A 21,721-nucleotide genomic window follows, 5' to 3' on the forward strand; every position below is an offset into this window, starting at 1 on the left:
TTATCGAATATATAGCACATTGCATCTATCGTTTACTTTGCCCAGCGTATCCCTATAACAATCCGTGGCTTGTGTTTATCAGGCGCATCGCTGTTCGTTCCGTTCGTTCAGAGATTTCATACCAGTTCTTTGTTTGTTATCTCCTCAGTTGTTTCGGGCCACGTCAGTCTACCACCATAGAGAAAAGATACCATAAAATAGTGCCAGCTACAGCAGATCGCATATAACCATACCATAGCATTCATCCTCTGTGAGTTTTTGTTGTAATCTCGAGAATTTCACTTGTAATCTTAGTCTTAAATCATTACCAGACTGATACAAACACAACTACCCATTAGTTAACTCCTAACCATTACATATTCTAATTACTATTTCATCTACAGAAGCTTGAAATAATGTACAGTCCGCCTTCTTCATCAACGGATCCCAAGGATGTGTCCATGGTTGATGTTTCCAACGCTAGCAACGTTGAGGCTTCCGAGGGCCAGCCTGTTAGAAGAAAATCTACCCTCATTCTCACAGATGATATCGACTTGGATAAAATGAATATTGACAAGAAGAGTGCTAACGATGCAGAGTTCAGCTCAGCAGAAAATCCAGTCGCCAATGACAACGGAACCAACTCCAACAATGACCAAATGCACATTGATGCATCCACTACTCAACTTTCACAGCAAAATCAGCAGCAGCCACCTCAACCTGTTGAACCTGACCCCAGTATAACTATTCCGGTTGACATAAAGTGGGTTCAAGGTGGTGAGAAGGTCTACGTTACGGGTTCATTCACAGGTTGGAGAAAAATGATTGGTTTGTCCAAGCAGCCAGACAACTCGTTTCTAATCACATTGGGGTTGCCTGTCGGTACTCATAGGTTCAGATTCGTCATAGACAATGAGTTACGTTTCTCGGACTTCCTTCCGACCGCTACTGACCAAATGGGTAACTTCGTGAACTATGTCGAAGTGACCCCAGAACACATACAACAGCATTTAGCTCAAACGGAGCAACAGGACCTGTCCTTTGAAGAACAACAACCACAGCAACAACCGCCTTCTCAGCCAAGCAGGAAATCGTCGATTTCACGTACTGCAACGAGGTCCGACTCCATGTGGGGTTTGACGAACGACGATGATGATATGGGAAATGGTTACTCCCGTTATCATGACGAAGATAATGAATCGGGTGACAGGAATTATCAATTCATAAATGATATTCCACCCATTTTTACAGATCCAAAGGTCATGGAGCAGTACTACGTGGCCATTGACAAGCAGTCGAAGTCTAACGGGCAGCAGCAGGCTTGGTTACATCCGCCACAGTTACCCCCACACTTGGAAAATGTCATATTGAATAATTACAACTCTGCTGATAGGGACAACAATGGTGGCTCTTTGCCAATTCCAAACCATGTTGTCTTGAATCATTTAGCAACTACCAGCATCAAGCATAACACCTTAGCAGTCGCTTCTGTGGTGAGATATAAACGTAAATACGTAACACAGGTGTTGTATGCTCCGTTGCAACAACTCCAGGCAGCTGCATCAGCTGTACCAGCTACCACACCGGTGCTGCAGTAGATAACGAGTAAGATATAACAGTTAGATAAAATAGTAGAATAGTAACGTATGTGTAATAGCAAAGAGTCCATTAATAAAACGATGATCTAATGTCTGGCCCGCTATAGACGACCCTGAGGTTGCAGAGACATTCTTTGCTGTGTTGGCACGACATGACAATGTAAAAGAAATACCTACATCTACAAGTGATAGGACGTTGTTGTATTGTTTTTTTTCTCATCCTGAAGCTGCCTTCTAATGATACTACAATGATTGAAACGAAATTAGAGAGAGAGGTTCAATATGTTAGTTCAATTGCCTCTAAAAAGTTCAACTTTCTATTTTTAGCGTCAACTCTTCCCCTTTTCCAACCAAGTGAAATTGGTATAAGGAGCATTTTTCTTGTTTCTTGGTTTGTCGGTTCCTTGAATGTAGCCAACTCTTATCTATTAGGATTTAATTTCATTTCACACTACAATGGACTTTGATAATGATAACTTGTCATGAGGCTCTGAAAATTAATCCTGTATAGTACATCATCGAAATACGATTTGGAGAAACATCTACAACGAAGAATCAAAATACCTACTACATTGTAAAATCATGATACCTGGACACCAAAACGAAGTAGGTATGATTATAGTTTTGCTGTGAAAAATTTACAGTGATATGCATTTATGCCTGAAATGTGATCCCAGTCAATCATGACAAACATCTCGTAATGCTATGCTTCTTCCAGATTTCACCTACAAAGTGCAGGCATCGGCCCGACCAAGAAATCCGAGCCATCAAAATGCAAGATGCAAGAGAACATAAGGTGTCGCAAATCCTGTATGTATTTCTGAACTGTGGTTCTATCCACCAATGGACAGAAGGACAGTAAGTTGCAGTTGAATAGTTATAGTAGAATTGCAACATCAATTGAGTTGCCTACAACCTACAAGTAATGAAATTGAAAGTAGACGTACTATCTCTTCAGAATATGATAAAATAAACTAAAAACTAGGACTCACGAATCCTAGATTTGGTCGCAGGAATTGAATCGCTTTTTGCGGGGAATAGCAAGCTATGGCAAAACGCTTAGTAGTCGTTGCTGTTGGTGTTGGACGATCCGTAAGAGTCGTCGTTGTCACCACCTCTTCTGTTAGAAGAACCGTAGGAGTCACTGGAGTCAGCGTTGGAGGATCCGTAGGAGTCGGTGTTGGAGGATCCGTAAGAGTCGGTGTTAGAAGAACCGTAAGAGTCATCACCACCTCTCTTGTTGGAAGAACCGTAAGAGTCGTCGTTGTCACCACCTCTTCTGTTAGAAGAACCGTAAGAGTCGTCGTTGTCACCACCTCTTCTGTTAGAAGAACCGTAAGAGTCACTGGAGTCAGCGTTGGAGGATCCGTAGGAGTCAGTGTTGGAGGAACCGTAAGAGTCGGTGTTAGAAGATCCATAGGAGTCGTCACCTCTCTTGTTGGATGAACCATAAGAGTCAGAGGAGTCGGTGTTTGAAGATCCGTAAGAGTCGTCACCGCCTCTCTTGTTAGAGGATCCGTAAGTGTCAGAGGAGTCAGTGTTGGAGGAACCGTAAGAGTCGGTGTTAGAAGATCCATAGGAGTCATCACCTCTCTTGTTGGAAGATCCGTAAGAGTCGTCGTTGTCGTCTCTTCTGTTGGAGGACTGGTTCTTGTCGTCGTCGTCTTTACCGAAACCGAAAACCATTGCTGCTGTTGATGTTAATATGAAGTTAAATTGAGGAAATGTAACTACAGAACAAGAAGTAATACTCGAGCTCAAGGGGTAGAAGGTGGGCTATTTATACTTTCTACGATGCCCTCGTCCAACATGAATTTCCACAATTCACCACCATGCCAAACTACTTGTCAACCACGTCCCCCTCAGTTTCAAAAAGAAATCCACAGCTGAATTGCCTGAAGCCACCTTATTCATTCACAAAATTAAAAACACAACTTTATAGTTCTTCCCGATGCAGTTGTCTCGAGTTGTGGGATGAAACAATGCATAACCCCTTTTGAATCTGGAGTCAGTGAAAAATTCCAGGTATGGTAACAAGAGACCGTCGTGGCACTACATCTCTGCCGCCAGAATAATCTGAAACGACATTCTATGGAGGGAGGTTTTAGCACCGACGGCATAGTTTACGGTGATGTCGTGTTACAAGTGAGATCAACTCTATTTCAGATTGATTGTGGCTATTCCCCAGGGTAAGTTCTGTCGGTTGCATTTTAGTTGTGATAGTCAATTCCAATTGATTTAGCTTCTAAGAGATACCAATGCCTATTGCCACTCTTCTGAAACGTTTACTGTACACCCGTTCCAGCATTGAAGCCACCCTCCTGTATTACAAAGCTAGAGCATCCTTCTTGATATGGAAGGTTTCGGACACGTTCAAAATTTCACCCATAATGCCTGTTGCTACTTTTCTCTGTTGGCCCTGCACATAGCCTCCGATCGTGGCATATTTCACATCAAGAAATACCTGTACAAACAGGAATTTGGCAAGCCTGATAGAAAAGGGTGGTTTGCAACGTTGAGAGGAGAACTTCACTCTTTAGTCTTTCACCCCTTATTCGCTAAATTGCTAATATTTCAAGTCAGCAATTTATGAATGACTCTAAAGAGGAGAATGGCGAATAGCAGATGAACGCATTCCATGTTCACTTCCGAAGTTCACAATGAAGGTGGTGAGCGGCCCGTTGTTCGTCAGCACAGCCAAATTCATCTGCAGTTGTGGAACGACGGGGACAGTAAATATTGACCGAGTTTCGTCTCGTTGGGTTGCAGTATTTTGAAGGGCTTATGTATTTTCTAGCAATAAACCTTTAACTTTATAATGGGAAAATAAGAATGTAGTATCAAACTTCGAAAAACTGCCCATTGTGGTTCCTAAGACAGCAGGTGTTGTCACTACTTCGCCTTCTACTAACTACAAAGTCCTACTATGTACGCACCATAGGCTATTGTCTCCTCATCAAGGATCTCGATACTCCTAGGTATGGAAATGTCACTCACTCCTTCAAAGTTTGACGAGACGTAATGTTGCATATTCCGGCGAATGAAATCAAAATAAGACATGCAGGAACCTTCAGGCTTATATAAGCGAGGCAATTCCTATTCGTGTTTCTATTATCTATTAAACAGGGTACAATATTAGACTATGTAGAATACTTAGTGGTTTCTATCAGCGGTACGAGGCTTGGCACGGATGATATTATCTACTCTCAACAAAACTTCAGCAGCCTCAGCAGCTGAGGAAACAACAGCCCTCTTCAATTTGTATGATTCGACAATTCCCAGTTCTCTCATATCCGCTACAACACCTTTATTCAAATCCAAACCAGAAGTAGTCATACCGTTGTAGATTGCAGATCTCAACTTCGTAACCAATTCAGAGGAATCGAATCCAGCATTGTCAGCCAAGATAGTAGGTAACTGTCTCAATGCTCTGGCAAAAGCCTCGATGGCCAAGGACTTCTTACCGGTTTCATTGGCAGCAGCTTGATCAACAGCCTTGGACATAATCATCTCAGAGCAACCGCCACCTAATACCGTTCTCGTTTCTCTGGTTGTCTGTGACAATACGGATAAAGCGTCATGTAAAGATCTTTCAGCTTCATCCAAGCCTTGCTCAGTGGCACCACGTAATACCACTGTACATGCCTCACCAGCAGCAACTCCAGAGAACTTGGTGAACACATCTTCTCCAATTAAAATCTCCTCGATGGAATCACAGTATCCCAACTTCACCTTGTCTGGGTGATCGAAGGTAGAAGCGACTTCACCTCCAGTAACCAAAGCTAATCTCTCAATGCCGTCAAAATCAGCATGCTCAATAGAATTTATCTTAGCATCTGTAAACAATTGTTCTGGGTAATCGTAAATAAGTTGTCTATTGATGAAGACATTGACACCGAATTTCTTTATTTTTTCAACCTTGTTTTTCATCTTCACCTTTTCAGCCTTTTCCAATTCGGCCAACTTAGATGTAGAGTCCACCTTGAATTTAGCACCGAAAATCTTTACCTTATCAGTATCCATAGAAGTGTTTGCAATCAAGATCTTAGCATTTTCAATCTTCTTTGGTTGGTTGATACCGAATCTTTTCTCGAGAATGAAACCTTCGTCCAAGTATGAGTCTGACAACTTACCTCCCGCCTTCTTGATTATCTGAATGTTATTGAGGTTGGTAGAGCCCTTCAATCTTAAAATAGCACTAACCGCCAACTCGGCGAAGAGTTCTTTGTCTTGGGATAAGATCTTGGAAGAAAGAGTGGTTTTCGCAATGTTCACCAAATCATCTCTAAACAACTCGGGGTTGGATGCATGATTCACAGAAGCCTTGTCCAAAGCTTCTATAGAGATATTACGAGCGATTCTGAAACCTTCGATGATAGTCTGAGGATGGATCTTCTTTTCAATCAACTTTTCGGCCTCTCTCAACAACTCGGCAGCCAATACAGTGACAGAAGTAGTACCATCTCCAACCTCGTCATCCTGGACCTTGGAGATGTTTACCAATACCTTCGCAGCTGGGTTATCAAAAGGAATAGACTTTAAGATTGTGGCACCATCATTGGTAATTAATGACGAGTCCTGGTTGCTAGCACTCTGTAACAATTTGTCCATACCTTTTGGACCCAAGGTGGACTTGACTAAGTCTCCGACGGCAATCGCACCGATAAAAGAGGACATACGAGCATTTTCAGCTCTTTCCTCGGTAGCTTGGTCACCAAAAATCTGAACTGACATTATGAACTTCTACTGTATTGAACTATAATGGGCAAGATTCTGATTCTCGTGAAGAAATAAAGAGATATAGAGCTGATGATTTGGTTATAGGCAAAATCTGTATACACGTCTTTTTGGTGTTTGATGTTGGAAAAAAACTTGGTCGTGCTTTCTGGCGATTTTTCGTGTTCGGCTGAACATGCAGGCGATGATTCAAATATTTGCAACTTTGCCATGTATTTGTTGCAACTGGGGAGTATGAATGTGAAGGGGTAAATAACGTGATATATAGATATATTTCCATGTAAATATTTGGTTCCTTTTGGGTTGGTTGAGTTCAATTCTGAAATGTAATTTTACAATAAATTTGCAAATGCACTAAAAAAAACTGAAAAGCAAATTATAAGGATGAATTCATAGGTTTTATGGGCCTAACCTTCAATCAGCATACTGAGAACTTCCAAATTCCATTGAATAAACTCATTACGGTTATTCTAATCACATCAAAGTCTCTCTGGTCAGATACCTCCTCACTTAGGCCCCTCTAATAGTAAAATTGACTATAATACGTTAATTGGTGGATCACATCACGTGACTAAAAACAAATGGGAACTGTTACAATTTCGGTCATAAAACTTTTGCGTACGAGCTTTAACAGACTGTTGCATCCATAGATTCGGCTCTAGTTTATCTTCGGTCAAATTCACCATAAAATAGCACCTTGAGAAAGAGACATTTCCAGTAACGGAAGTTGTCCATAAGCTATATCTATAATTGTACTTATTTATCAATCTTCGGATACTATTTCGCATAGTGGTTATTTATAGCGCAGAAGTGTTTGCTGTTTTCACCACCTCATATATAGACATCTACTCACATTTTTTGTATTCCTATTCCATCTTCAAAGCACACATCTCTTCTGTACCATTATTACATCCAAATAGCCTCAACATTTTAACCTTCTTGCATCCTACCAAAAGTTAAATGTACCACGCAACATGGCATCTTCAAATCCGCCCACCTCAACAAGCACTGAAAAAGTACAGCACTTAGAAGACTCAATAGTGCTTGAGAGACCAGATGATTATGAAGCTCTCTTTGAGAAGTTAGACATTCAGCACAGTGGAGAAATCACATTGAAAGATTTTAAGAAGGCTTTAAAGGCTTTAAAGCATCCAATGAGCAACAATCCAGAGCTTATGCAGACAATCTTCAATGCGTTTGATGCTAACAAAGACAAGGTAATAGATTTTGGAGATTTCAAGAAATACCTCACAGATACAGACGATCAGATTTTACAAGGTTTCCTCAAGATAGATCAAGATAATGACGGAAAGCTTAATAAAGCGGAATTCGTGGTTTATTTAAAGAGGTCTTTAAAATTAGCACCAAGCGACTACAACATAGACTTACTCTTCAAACAAATCGATTACAAAAACGATGGTTACATAACATACGATGAATTTCGTCAGTTCTTAATATTAATGCCTCGTCTACATGGTTCGCGTATAAAAACCGCTTTTAACTTCATTGCAGAAGAGTTTGACTTGTCTTCAGATGGTGACGTGACATTAATTAATCAGTTCTTGAACGGTTTTGGGTTTTTCTTAGCGGGAGGACTCTCTGGTGTTGTGTCTAGAACATGCACTGCACCCTTCGATAGAATAAAGGTCTTCTTGATTGCCAGAACCGACTTGTCATCCACTGTTTTGCACTCCAAAAAGGAAATAGCACGTCAAATTGCGAACGGTGCATCCCAGAAAGTCATCGATGAGGCTAGGCGAAACCTTCGTTCTGTTGAAATGGAGGCAGCGAAGCAGGCGGCCGTGGAAAATCATCCTAAGACCATCAGATCACCAATTGTGCAAGCAGCAAGAACTTTATGGAAACAAGGTGGATTCAAGTCTTTCTATGTTGGTAATGGCTTGAATGTGATGAAAGTGTTCCCTGAATCAGCCATGAAATTCGGCTCTTTTGAAGCGACTAAGAGATTCTTGGCCAGAATTGAGGGAGTCGATGATACCTCAAAATTGTCGAAAGTTTCGACTTACTTGGCCGGTGGTATTGGAGGTGTTGTAGCCCAATTCACTGTTTACCCAATTGATACACTTAAATTCCGTCTTCAGTGCTCCAACTTAGACTCCGAGATTAAAGGAAATGCCTTGTTGATTAAAACCGCTAAAAATATGTATAAAGAAGGAGGACTTCGAATGTTCTACAGGGGAATCATAGTGGGAGTCAGTGGTATTTTCCCATATGCTGCCTTAGATTTGGGTACTTTTTCAACGATAAAAAACTACTTGATTAAGAGAGAGAGTAAGAAGACTGGTATTAAGGTCGAAGATGTGAGGTTGCCTAACTACATGGTTTTGACACTTGGTGCTTTGTCTGGTACTTTTGGTGCTACAGTTGTCTATCCTGTTAATTTATTGAGAACCAGATTGCAGGCCCAGGGCACATATGCCCACCCATACACCTATAATGGATTTGCAGATGTCTTGCAAAAGACTATCGCTCGTGAAGGATATCCTGGACTATTCAAGGGATTGGTGCCCAACTTGGCAAAAGTTGCTCCAGCAGTCTCTATTTCCTATTTCATGTACGAGAACTTGAAGGAGCTCTTCGGTTTGAATTCATCAACATGATTATTGTACATAGCTAATCTCACATCCCTTTATTCTTTAGGTGAAACTTGCTTGTAAGTGACTTTCAAGTCAATATCTCTTGAATTATCATACATTTTGTATATAACTTATAACTACTGATGTCAAATATAGTACTCGTTATGGACATCGAAGTTCAATAACTGCAAATTGATATCACCAATTGAAATATATTTAGGCGCACGAGATGTAGCCTTCTTTTCAACTACCTTATCATTGACTCTGACCCAATTTGCATTGACAACATTTACAGACTCTTCCAATTCCACAAGAATCTTGAAGAAGAGTTCATTCCCAGCTAGTATATCCAGGGCTTTAGCATTCTGAAATCTACGGAGTTCTTGTATGTGCTGGAATAGTATAGTATTGAACTGAGTATAGATTTCCTCCCAGTTGATACCATCAAGCTTTATGGCTGCAGACTTGTCGTTGAGTTCAATCTGGTCTTTATCGTCATTTAAAAGATCGTCTATGCTTACAGTGTCACCCAAATTGACAATCAACTCATTGAAGTTTATGATGTACTTTCTGTGTACTTTGCCGATTTTCTCGTTGTACACCACGCATACTATCTGATTTACTCCTGAAACCGACAAGCTCTTTCCTCGTTTCTTGGTGTCGGAGCCGTGAAGTAGAACGTTCCGAATAAAATTACTAAAGAGCTCATGGATGTACTCTTGAAGCTTAGGATGGCGATTCTTGTACACAACTAAGTTGAATGCTTTGAATTTGTCAAAGATGAGAGAGTCATAGATTTCATTGTAGTACAAGATTTGGTTTATCCATACCTCAAGAAACTCACGAAATGCTAATAGTAGCGTCTTTGAAGTCAACCTCATTACTATATCATGATTTAAACATTTCTTGCTGTTGTATTTCGCGCTCAATATATCACACCGCGCGTCTTCAGCTTTTGAGAAATTAACTGTTTACATTCTAGTCTGTAATGGATAGTACAGGCGCAAATGTCTATTAAAAGTATCAATAAGGCAGATGTTTCGAAAATCACATCGGGGCAGGTCATCATCGACTTGAAATCTATAGTTAAGGAGTTAGTTGAAAATGCCATCGATGCAGAGTGCTCGAAAATCGAGTTAAATTTCCAGAATTACGGAATCGATTTTATAAGTATAACGGATGATGGCAAGGGAATACCACCTGAGGACTTCGAATCTGTTTGTTTAAGGAGTCATACCTCTAAGATAGTGGCGTTTGATGACTTGAATAATTTGAATACATTGGGTTTCAGAGGAGAAGCTCTCAACTCCATATGTTCCATCTCCCACAGAGTAAAAATCAAAACTTGCACGGAATATCCCAAAAATTACGAATTGGAGTACGATAATCTAGGTAAATTAAGCAAAAGCCAGTCTAAAATTGGCGGTGGGTTTTCAAAGAAGACGGGTACTTCTATTTCGATAGAGAAGTTGTTTGTGAATTTGCCGGTAAGATTCAAAAACTTCATCAAGAACTCCAAACGAGAATTCCACAAGGCCATAACCTTTTTAACGCAGTATCTACTAATATATCCTGAAATCAAGTTTAGTGTGTTTAATGAGATCAATGGAAAGAAGAGTTTAGTTCTCAGTGGCCGAGGAGGTGCAAAGACTTCAGTTTTAGATAATATGATTACGGTTTTCGGCTCAAATGGTGCAAAAGGTCTAATTCCAATATCATTGTCCATTAATGAAGATATTAAGCTTGAGGGCTATATATCTAGCTATTCTTTTGGATTGGGACGCTCCGTTACAGATAGACAGTTTCTTTTCGTCAACAAGCGGCCTGTAAACTTAAAGAAATTAGCAAAAATCATAAATGATGTATATAAGTTGTTCAATCACGTCCAATATCCCATTTTTATAGTTAATATTGAAATCAACCCTAGCAAGTTGGACGTCAACCTCACCCCAGATAAGACCTTTGTAATGATACACCAAGAGTCAGAGGTCTTCGAGATGATACGAACGGAATTGTCAAATTTTTTTGAAAAGCAAGATAATGTTATCCCCAAGAATAAGAATCGGGAAGTGAACGTCAATAGCGAAGACATTTCGATCCTTACAAATAAGTATCAAATAAAGAACGAGGACCAGAATATCCTTGCTGAAAATACCGCCTTAGAAGATTCGAAGGAAACAGATGATGTTGTAAAGAAGCAGAGCAAAAGGGTTGCAAAAAACATCATAGAGCCAGATGAAGTCAATCGCCTGACTTATGAAAGCTCTGATTCCAAACCAGGGCATATCCTAGTTATTTCAGATGTAGTTCGAACTGCTCTGCCAGATCAAGAAATAAAGCATTTACAACATATTTCTCATCAAAACACAGATGCAGAAGAGCTGCTTACAGTCACCATAGCTCAGACAAAGGAAGTCACTGATGATCTCGATGAGAACGGAAAAGTGACTCAAAATACAACAGATAGTTTAGAGACGTCTTCATTGAATGCTTGCGAGGTTGCAACGTCGAGATTATTCATTGAGAGTGATCCTGAAGAGTTAGGCCATCACGAAATACTAAGTATAGAGAAGGACAGGAAAGCAAATGAGATAGAAGACGATGCGGACCCTAGCGATAGCTCAAGTGGATCTCCTAAGCGTGACTCACTGGAACTTGAATGCAATTGTGATGGATCAAGCGTGATGAACGTACAAGTAGAAGCCATAGAACTACCCGAGAGTGATGGACACGGAAAGAATTTTCATCCCGTTTCGGAAGAAGAAGACCTCCACATACAAATTGGCAATCAAGAATTTGAAGAAAGACCTTTCAAAAGAATCAAAACGGATCAATTGCACAGCAGGTGCGAAACTATCAGCAGCGAGCAAATACTTGCACAAATTGCAAACAGAAGAGAACATCCTGGTAATGCTAACAAGAAATCTGACCGGGACATCAAGCTTATGGAAATCAACGACGAACAAGAATTATCGTATATCATTTCGAAAGAAGACTTTACCAGAATGAAGCTTATTGGACAGTTCAATCTTGGCTTTATTCTCGTAACTTTAAACAAAAAGAACTTGTTTATCATCGATCAACATGCAAGTGATGAAAAATACAACTTTGAAAGATTGAATCAGGAGTTCAGGATAAACATTCAAAGACTAGTTGTGCCTCAAACTGTTGAACTTAGTATCATTGATGAGTTATTGGTGATTGAAAATGAATCGACTTTTCGCGCTAATGGATTCCAATTCACTGTAGACTATGAAAGCAACCCAGGTTCGAGAATAACATTATTGTCCTATCCTTCTTCAAAGGGAACTGTCTTTGGTATCAATGATTTCCATGAACTAATCAACTTGATAAATGCAAATCCTCGAAATAAACACATCAAGTGTTCGAAAATATGGAGCTTACTTGCTATGAGAGCTTGCCGCAGTAGCATAATGATTGGACAAACATTAGCCAAGAGCAAGATGAGCAAAGTTGTGCGTAACTTATATCAATTAGACAAACCATGGAATTGCCCACATGGCCGACCAACAATGAGACACCTAATTGAATTGAATAACTGGCACGACAACTATAGTGACTATGAACTATAAACAGAGAAGGAGTAAAAGCATTAGTTGGTTGTCACGTTATCGAGTTGGTGCAACAAACAGTCAATTGAGATTTGAGTGGATGTCAGTATTGGAATTCTATTGCAATTCACACATATCATTACAGTGGATAGCAACCATACAAAAGCCCCCCCTGGTTGCAAAACAGGACACCTGCATGATCGCCGTTGTACATACTATGTAGTTATAACAGTGTCCATTTATAATTACAAGCCTGGACCTATTCTATATGATTCTTCCTTACCTCTTATGTACAATCTAAATGCTCAATGAATGACATGAAATCCAAAATGTGCTCATAGATCTCAGATCAAAATGAGGGGCTACAAAGAATCTTTTCGACTCGGGGACGTGTAGAAGACGTTAACTCTATTTGAACTATGAGCAAAGCTATCAAGATAAAGTGAAGGCTTGGTCCCCTCTCCGCGGTGCAGAACCACCAAAACCCCTCGATACAATATTGATTAGTATGGTCCGATAGCATCAACTTGCTTCTTTGAGATGAAAATGCCGGCTAAGAGAAATCGGCAAAAAATATCATAGCGAAAATCACGATTGTTAGAGTAATAAAAGAATAGGCGACAGTACATCCTCTAAAACGCAGAACAGTAGAAAAATGCCAGGAATGCACCAAGAGCCACAAACGCTTACACATTTGGTGTCTAGAAAATAAATGTTCTCAAATTTAGGTTAGTCCAAAATTTGTTTTTATTTATGGATCATGTTTGATGGAAGTAGCGGATTAGCGGGGTTTGTAAAGATGCCGCGGTCTTGTATACAATGGTCGAGCTTCTGTAAGAGTGAGGGGAGACAATGACAGCAGAAGGTACAACTTAAAGAATAGGAATGGTGTACGCTAGATAGCGAGTTGGGTCAATGTGTGCTCATAAAATATTCTACTACACTTCTAACTACTCCATATGTACATATTTACGACCCAAACTGAGCATACACTACTTTTGAATAGGGGTTAGAGTGATCCCTAACACATGGAAATTAAAAGATGGATATGTTCCATATTTTTTTTTCAGGCACTAATCAATCAACATATCATTCTTAGGAGTCAGATGATCTTGCATGTCTGGGAATGCAATGTGAAACCATATCTTAAAGCTAATCTGAACAATACTTGGAGTTTGGTTGAACAACTCAATATTTCGATAGTGGGCAAGAAGAGAATATTATGGATGAGCACAATCACGGCGATCCTTCCTGGTTTGTGGTAGTCCAATAAGAGGAACTGGAACCCAGTCCTTGACTTCTAGACATGGTTCTTGCTATTCGCGAGCATAATGGTGGACCGAAAGTCTGGAGAAAGGACGATGATTTTTTATTATTTATGCTAAAAAATAATCCCATAGGGTAAACTGGCGGTCACACAGATAGCACTAGTACAAGAGTAGGTATACTCATTAGGGATGAATATGATTATTCTTTCAACTTGTTGAAACAAGCAATCCTTTTATTAAAAAGTACATCCGAAAGATGATCTGCTTCAATTAAACGATAGGAATATACTATCAATATGATTCCAGATGAAGCAACCAGCGAAGAAACGCATTGTCCAATCAAATCTTATTTTAAGTATTGCTAAAGTCTATTTCCCATCTATTTTTTGACCTTAGCTCTTAAATTCTGTTGTCTGTAAGATGTGATAATCGTGTGGTTATATTTTACCACGATCTACATGTATGAATAGCCGTTCGGATGCATAACTACAAGTGAGCATCAGGCTATTCTTCAGTAGTTGGAGCTATAGCAAATAGATTCTTCTGGACCTGGGCCTAATTCGGATCTCAAATCCTCATGTTTGTACAGTGAGGCGGTGGGGAGGGGAGCTTCGCGGGACTTCTCCATTGGGGTTCTCTTCCTGATCAGCTTATTGTTTGTCCCGCAGTCCTGTCTCTAGTAATATGTGCACAACTTCAACTTAAAGCGGATAAATTCATTACTGCTGAATAGGTGCATCTGGCCGCGTTAGACCTCTCCCTTTGTCTCCGTTACAATGCTAGTTGGGCTAAATAGCACATTCAAAATATTTTTTTCCAAATGTAAAAAATATCGCACTACATAGTATTATAAGACGATACTGTGAAAAAGAACGCACATCAGAAAAAAACTCATATGTTACAAAATAAAGTACTACCTATAGAAGCTACATCATGTCAGCCTCTCATGTATCTGAGTAGGACTCACAGAATAGTACTGATTTAGTTTGTCTGTGTCTGTCACTTGAATAATTCTTCTGCAAACGATTATTCTATATACTCCTCGTGCTGGCAACTTCCGTCGGGTTCATCGTTTTCTTTAGACTCCCTTTGTTTTGGTATTCACTGGCAGTTTTTTATCCCATTTATATAATCGTTCGCCAGCCTCTTCCGACGTTAACTTACATTTCTGATTTAAGTTATTAAGTGTTTTGACAGCAGTTTAAGGTTGTAGTCCAATCTTGAAGCTTCCTTCTTCAACCTAAACAGTTGCTCCATGTATCTGTCGACCATCGATTTTGTGATTCTTTTTATTTTTGAAATTTGACTCCTGTATTATTATTTATTGTTATAATCAACTACTTCAAAGATAGGCTGCCTATCCCGAAAGACAATGTCATATCCTCCATTTCCACGAATGTCAGAACGGAAGAGTCGAAGAACTCACAAGAACTCCAGGGATGGCTGCCCAAATTGCAAAGCGAAGAGGATAAAGTGCTCTGAAGAGTTGCCGTCATGTCACAATTGTATCAAGAAGAACTATCGCTGTGGATATCTAGACTTTCCGAAGGAGAAGTTAGAACATATTAAGAACAAAAATGAGAAGAGAGCAAAAGATCAGCCAGATCACGTTAAACACGAAGAACACCAAGGAACAGGACCTCATTTGCTCCCGTATCAACGACCCTTGTCCCATTCACAGCAGACATCACAACACCTTCATCCAGGCGAAGCATATCATTTCGATTATTCCAGCCATCAAATACCGCCAAATGCTTCTTCTGCATATGTGCCGTCACCTTTTCCACCAGTTGTAACCCATATGACTGGTCCTGGATCAGGAACTACCATTATACCACACCTGTCGTCCAACCAATCGGTAGATAACACCCCTCCACAGAACATGTCCCCTCCAATAATACCATTCACTCCAGTATCCACAACGCCAAACCAACAGTTCAACAATACAAGTAGTAACGGAAACTTCATGCTGGTGAATCCATCAGTTTCGAACATGACAGTCCCTGAGAATAACAGTAGTTCAAGCAGTGTAACGACCTCCCATTCAAATAATCTCACTCTGGCCAACTCAAACAATACACAGCCTAATAACATCAATAATACGATACCTCCTCCAAGAGATATTTTTGCATCACTATCTCCTTTTAACCAGAATTCATATGATAACTCAGACTTTTTCATAACGAGAAATGATCTTCGCTATGCCCTCTACAAAGATACATTCCACAAATTAACCAATTTAGATGTGAATTCCTCTTCGGAGTCATTTGGAAATGAGTATTCAGAGAATCTAGTTAACAATAACGTTGGTCATGGTTACAATGGACAACCAGCGACTATTCTGGACAATGATGAAACTGATAACTTGAGCAGCAACAGTTTTGAAAATTCTCAGAATGTGCTTACTCGACATATGAAAACCGTGAACCGGGATGCTGATGTCAAAGAAATTGAAGAGATAAATCCTTCTGAGTTTCACAACATCTTTCATCCCTATCCTCCCCCATCCCATCCGACATCTTCCCCTGGAACACCGTTGGAAAATGCAAGGTCACACCCTATCATAATCAATAAGCTTGCTAAGATCAAGCGCCTAAAAAATAGCTACTTAAGCCGCTATTTGAAGCACTATAGGTCGGATTTTAAGAAACTTGCCAACAAAGAGTTTTTTCTCCCGTACACTCCTATCTGGACCAGAAAGAATAGTGACTTATTTTGGATATCAGTTTATAATCAAAGTATTATAATCAAGGTCTATTACTCTTTCTTTATGGACAGGGCTCTCAACGTGCTTTTGAAAGTTTGCAACAAAGCCATTAGTGCTGAAAATAGCAGTACCAGTTTCACAAAACAGGATTTGGATATTTTAACGAAGAAGTCATATACCTATTATGGGCTCTTGATTCGCGATTTGCGAGAATCGATCACGGAGATCCATATTGAATATCCAATAAAGATTTCATTATATGCTGCATGGTCTACATTTTTACACTCACATGCCACAATTGAAACATTATGCTTAGTCTTCACTGGTACAGCTTCATTGTTTAACAAAATAGTGAATGACTCTCGATCATTGAATGACATCACTCATACATTACAAATATCACTTCAATCATTCAATGACCATGCATGTACATGTCTTGTACCGGACTATAAGTTTGACGTTATCAATGAATTATATCAAGATTTATTGGAATTCAAGACGTTCATCATTAACAACCAATCTATTACAAGCCCGAAAAACAGCTTAATTTTGAAAAATTTCTTGGAGCTAGAGTCATTCATGAAGAACTTGATCGTAAACTTCTATCCTAGAATTGTTTACATTAATAGCTATTATAAGCTAGTGAATAACATTGATGATACAACTGATGATATTCTCTTCACTTCTCCTACATTATTTTTTGAACTATTAGTGAATTGGTTCGATATATTTCCAAGCGACGTTGTATCCCTTGGGTCCCATTTGAGGCCCTTGAGAAAAACATTTTACTTGTTTTTCATTGCCATTGGCAAAGCTCTCATGAATGTATTTACGCCTATTCGAAGTATGATGATGGTTGATGCAGTGAATGTTGTATGTCCCTTTGTTGATTTTGATTGTGAAATATATAGGTTCACAGTTGAGAGCGTTGATTCAATTGAGCAATATCTTTACTTGGACAAGATTACCAAAAAGTTATTGCGAGTAGTGTCATTTTTCAACAATAGAATCAAATTACTTGGTTATCACTTATCGACGAGATCAGTTTTAAGTAACCCTGCGCAAACCTATTTAACGAGCGTGGAACCAAAACATAATCCGGCTGAAGTACATTATCAAGATATCATTAGGTTGAAACCTGCTAAAATTGATTTTGAAGAAATAATGATCACGGATTTCGATATTGAATCAAGCATCCATTTCTACAACTATCCGCTATTATCAAATCTACAGATGGAGTTTGATGAGCATGCTGGATATTCCCAGGCGGGATTAAGAAAGATTGTTGAAGATCAACAAAATTTGCAACAATCTCGAAGTGAGTTAGCAACCAATAAAGATACATCAGTGCAATCTTTCAGAGAGAGCCGCGTCAATTCTTTCAATTTTGAAACAGGAATGTTTGATACTGATTTTGATATTACGGAACCTTTGAGGTACTATCATGGATCTCAATCCACTCATTGGTCCATTAAGAATTGGTCAATGGAAGACTTAAATATTCGTGCTGCTAACTTTGATTCTTCCAGAAGAGAAATATCGAGAAGTGTAAACCATGGTCATAGTACCTCGTCGTCGTCGTCGTAGACGCTCAAGTACTTACTGAGTTATTGCGAGCATGCTGATGGGTATGAAAGGAAGCCATATAATGACCCATGCCAGAGCTTGCATTGACCAAATGGCCTCTTGAAATAGAATAATAGTACTTAATAAACATAGTTTGCAAGCTCCTTATCGTAGGAAAGAGCTCCTTGGATTCATCTGACTGTAGAAGATCAAAAAAAGGTCATAAGTAATGATCCATCAAATATGTCTAAGGTGAATGCATAGGTGTATTAAGCAATTTAAAATAACTTCGGGTCGTGCTTCTGATTCAAGACATCGAATCCAGGTATGTATGAATGAAAAAATAGTCATCTGAAGTTCAATAAGACCATCATAAAAACTATTCATATGAGAACAATTCATTGATAACAGGTTCTTGGATATCATCTTTGAAGGCATATGTCCAGTACTATTGTTTCGCAAGATTTCAACATTCGTGGAAGTAGCTAACAGATACTGATCTCATTTAGCCCAAATTACTTACTCCATTGACAACGGTTGTTGAGATAATCAATGGGATTGTTAGAAAGAACGCGTACCTCGCAGTGACCAGACCTTTACTTCAAGAATCTACTAAATGCATTGCTTTCATTATTATTCACCATATTGACCGGAATTGGTTCATACCATCCGGTAAGGAAATTTAATGTCGGCGACCGGAATTGTTTCATAGTAAACCCCCTACAAGTTTCCAACCAACATTCGGATTTGTTAATACCAGTCGACGGGAATTTTCGTAATATTCAATTCCAATATCTATACCACAGGTATATCTACTCCACTGCAATGATTCCTAGTGGTACGAGGTGTGGTCCATTCGACTTGTTGTTACCATACAATGCTTATGGAACATCAAAATCTAGTTTTTTGCGGCCATTTTTAACCTCATTGTCGTGCGACCACTACAGCATAGGGAATTAGTAAAGGTAAGGAATATAAAGTGTCTTCTTTTAAGTAAAAATGAATTAGTGTTCTTCCTGAGGTTCTATTGATGGTCTATTCCAGAACATATATGGTGACCCTTCAGTCAGAGATGGTACCTGTGGAACGATGCTTGAGCGATTATAAGAATTTAACAACAGCAAAAGAAAGATCGGATAGACGAACATGATGATACTGCAACTGATATCGATATAGATATTCATGAAGAAGAACCGTCGAAAGAAAGCAAAGAGGGCCATACAGATACAACGATAGCACTTCAAAAGAAAGACATTGGATAATGGTTGAAGAAGGTATTTCTGCGTACGAGATCATGGGTATCCATTACAAACTGCTAATACTTGGAAAAGGATTTGGAATTAGACTGCTGTTGATAATTGAATGGTAAGAGTTATCAACTCAAGAAGTGTGGCTGACCGACCACTTCTCACTGATGCACACAAAGCGTTGTCCAAAATATGGTAAATGAAGTCGCAACGGTATCTTAATGTCATTTTGAAGGGACTTAACCATGTGTTCAACAATGTCAAAGCTATATAATTCTGTAACTAAGGTCTGTAAACTTAGTCTTAAAAGGATTTCGAAGTGCACTTTAAGAATAAGTCTGGATGTGCTCAAGCAAGAAAGACTTGAAGAAAAGCTTTAACCTGAATTGTATTTTTGTAGAAGAAGCTGTTTTTAACATCAGCAGGAGATGAGAATATGGCTGGTCACCAGTGGTGATAAAAGGTAGTTGCTATACCCGCAAATCGTGGCCTCAAAGTTTCATTTCTAGGAGCCAGTTACTCTACAGGTTGCTTCCAGCTGAAGGTTAGAACACCAACATTACTAAATAGAAGAGAAAGCTGACAATGGTAAAATGGCATCTGAAACTTTATCGAAAGGAACCAACAGATTATCATATCATTAAGTCTTTTATTGAACAAGTGAATTAGAACCCGGATTAGCTGACTTGAAGTATTAGATTTTTGATAACCCATCCATTCACAAGCGTCATGACATTCAGTTATTAGCTGCGCTGAGTTCACTAAGTGGACTCGAACTAGTCTTCTTCCCACCATGTTCTCAAGCTTGAATGCTATCGATGAGCTTTGATCAGAGTGCAAGGGTAAAATTCTTGAGTAATAAGTTATCAATTGACACCAAGAATTACATGTGCTGCGCTACTCATGCGATAACACAGGAAATCTATCAAGGATTCTGTAGACATGCATCAAGGACTTCGAAATGTGTTTGGATGTGTTTGGATGTGCTTGGATGAAGAAAGCATAAATTAAAAGTATATGGATAATTTGAACAAAAATAGGGAGAGTATAAGTTTTCTAAACTTGTTCAAATGATAGGTAGCTTACAGTTGAGCAATGACTTTATCTGTTGGATACTTCAAGATACTTACACTCTATTGCCATGCCTCTTATCTGTGGTACGAACTTTGTCGTCGATTGATATTAACATTTACTGAATTCAGGTTGGAGTATTTTTGGGGGTATAATATGAATCTATTCATGCTACTGATATTAGAATGCATTACCGGATGGTATGAACCAATACTGGTCATTTGTTTGTATAAAATACGAAAGAACTATGCACATCCAAAATATCAACTAAGGAGAAGCTGAAGAATAAGCCAAAATGCAACAATACATTGTCCTAATCTGTTCAAGAATTACCAAGTGCTGTTGCTGTAGAAAAGCTAAATTACTTTCATCCATCTCATATAGTCTCTTGAAATATGATGGCTACGTGCGTACCACCATTCTCCAATGTCAAGAAAAATACTAAGGAGTACCCAACTTTCTGAATTTAATTAATTCAACACAACTAGAAAGTGTAAAACTTAGACGACAAGTAATAATGAGAAGATTTGCAGTTGAATGTTCAAACTTTTAGGGTCCTTGACAAGATTATGGATCTCATTATCTCGCCAGACTTTAGATATGAACTAGGGCAATATCTCACATAAAAGTATTCTTTTTCAGTCGCATCAATTCGCCTTCATGGCTATTTAGTACAACCCCTGCTTAGATTCAATTTAAATTTACCCTTTAGGTGGACTGTCAGCATCAAAGGCAAATGAGAAAAGCTAATTGTTCAAAAATAGACGAATAAACTAAAAATTGAGTCTGTTTGTCATATTTCAGAGAAGATATGCCAGTCAGTAGGCACTAGGTGGATTTAAGAACCACAGTACTAAATCTCGACTTGAAGGAGCAATTCCTTTACAATTGTTGACAGACGAAATCCATCAATGATACGACTATTCTACCCACTGGGTACCCAACTACTTTGCCAATCGCCCTTCGACTCAATAGGGGTCAACAATCAGCATTTATGAAGGGGCGCTTAGTGATAAACTGAGTCTTTTATGTCACATCGTCAGGAGAAGAGCAAATGAAGAAAAAGTAAGTATATCGCAGGAGAATCTCGGCAATTTCCAAGGATCTTCTATATTCTTACTTCAGGTACGAAAGATATTAGTGGAAACGAAAGGATGTTGAAATGGATAATCCGACATGGTTAGAGTCGGCTAGCTTTAGTAGTGTGTATTGATAATGAGAAAGATCCTATATCACCTTAACTTGAATAATTCTATATATCTATATACGTAGGAGATGGATATCTTTATATACACCAGAGAACATTACCCTCGTGGGTATTGTTGGGATATTTAATTAATTGGTAATTTAGAAGTTCAATTACTTATCTAACTATTCCA

At 39.0% G+C, this 21,721-nt stretch overlaps 7 protein-coding genes across 7 annotated transcripts; 4 read left to right on the forward strand and 3 right to left on the reverse strand. All coding sequences in view use genetic code 12, as the record gives it.

Moving 5' to 3' along the window:
• Positions 1 to 395: 395 nt before the first annotated feature.
• KIS1 (Kis1p) lies at positions 396 to 1,577 on the forward strand (the record flags this gene model as incomplete). Its single annotated transcript, XM_064919248.1, has 1 exon — positions 396 to 1,577. The coding sequence occupies one exon, from the start codon at positions 396 to 398 to the stop codon at positions 1,575 to 1,577; it is 1,182 nt and encodes a 393-aa protein (XP_064775387.1).
• Positions 1,578 to 2,555: 978 nt separating this feature from the next.
• DDR48 (DNA damage-responsive protein 48) lies at positions 2,556 to 3,381 on the reverse strand. Its single transcript, XM_064919963.1, has one exon. It carries the CDS (start codon positions 3,261 to 3,263, stop codon positions 2,637 to 2,639), a length of 627 nt encoding a protein of 208 aa, XP_064775388.1. The 5' UTR covers positions 3,264 to 3,381; the 3' UTR covers positions 2,556 to 2,636.
• A 1,175-nt stretch (positions 3,382 to 4,556) lies between these two features.
• CCT2 (chaperonin-containing T-complex subunit) lies at positions 4,557 to 6,572 on the reverse strand. Its single transcript, XM_064917021.1, has one exon. It carries the CDS (start codon positions 6,309 to 6,311, stop codon positions 4,731 to 4,733), a length of 1,581 nt encoding a protein of 526 aa, XP_064775389.1. The 5' UTR covers positions 6,312 to 6,572; the 3' UTR covers positions 4,557 to 4,730.
• A 623-nt stretch (positions 6,573 to 7,195) lies between these two features.
• Positions 7,196 to 9,028, forward strand: RJT20DRAFT_39340 (Ca(2+)-binding ATP:ADP antiporter). Its single transcript, XM_064919965.1, has one exon. It carries the CDS (start codon positions 7,289 to 7,291, stop codon positions 8,933 to 8,935), a length of 1,647 nt encoding a protein of 548 aa, XP_064775390.1. The 5' UTR covers positions 7,196 to 7,288; the 3' UTR covers positions 8,936 to 9,028.
• A 29-nt stretch (positions 9,029 to 9,057) lies between these two features.
• Positions 9,058 to 9,792, reverse strand: RJT20DRAFT_1891 (uncharacterized protein; the record flags this gene model as incomplete). The annotated part of the gene is made up of 1 exon (XM_064919250.1): positions 9,058 to 9,792. The coding sequence occupies one exon, from the start codon at positions 9,790 to 9,792 to the stop codon at positions 9,058 to 9,060; it is 735 nt and encodes a 244-aa protein (XP_064775391.1).
• PMS1 (ATP-binding mismatch repair protein) lies at positions 9,784 to 12,504 on the forward strand (the record flags this gene model as incomplete). Its single annotated transcript, XM_064915857.1, has 2 exons — positions 9,784 to 10,980; positions 11,143 to 12,504. The coding sequence occupies exons 1-2, from the start codon at positions 9,919 to 9,921 to the stop codon at positions 12,502 to 12,504; spliced, it is 2,424 nt and encodes an 807-aa protein (XP_064775392.1). The 5' UTR covers positions 9,784 to 9,918.
• A 2,619-nt stretch (positions 12,505 to 15,123) lies between these two features.
• RJT20DRAFT_95115 (uncharacterized protein) lies at positions 15,124 to 18,045 on the forward strand (the record flags this gene model as incomplete). Its single annotated transcript, XM_064921563.1, has 3 exons — positions 15,124 to 15,419; positions 15,780 to 17,776; positions 17,822 to 18,045. 3 exons carry the CDS (start codon positions 15,124 to 15,126, stop codon positions 18,043 to 18,045), a joined length of 2,517 nt encoding a protein of 838 aa, XP_064775393.1.
• Positions 18,046 to 21,721: the final 3,676 nt, after the last annotated feature.

This window comes from Scheffersomyces xylosifermentans (assembly GCF_036884685.1).
Source record: "Scheffersomyces xylosifermentans strain CBS 12540 chromosome Unknown RJT20scaffold_3, whole genome shotgun sequence".
NCBI lineage: Eukaryota > Fungi > Ascomycota > Pichiomycetes > Serinales > Debaryomycetaceae > Scheffersomyces > Scheffersomyces xylosifermentans.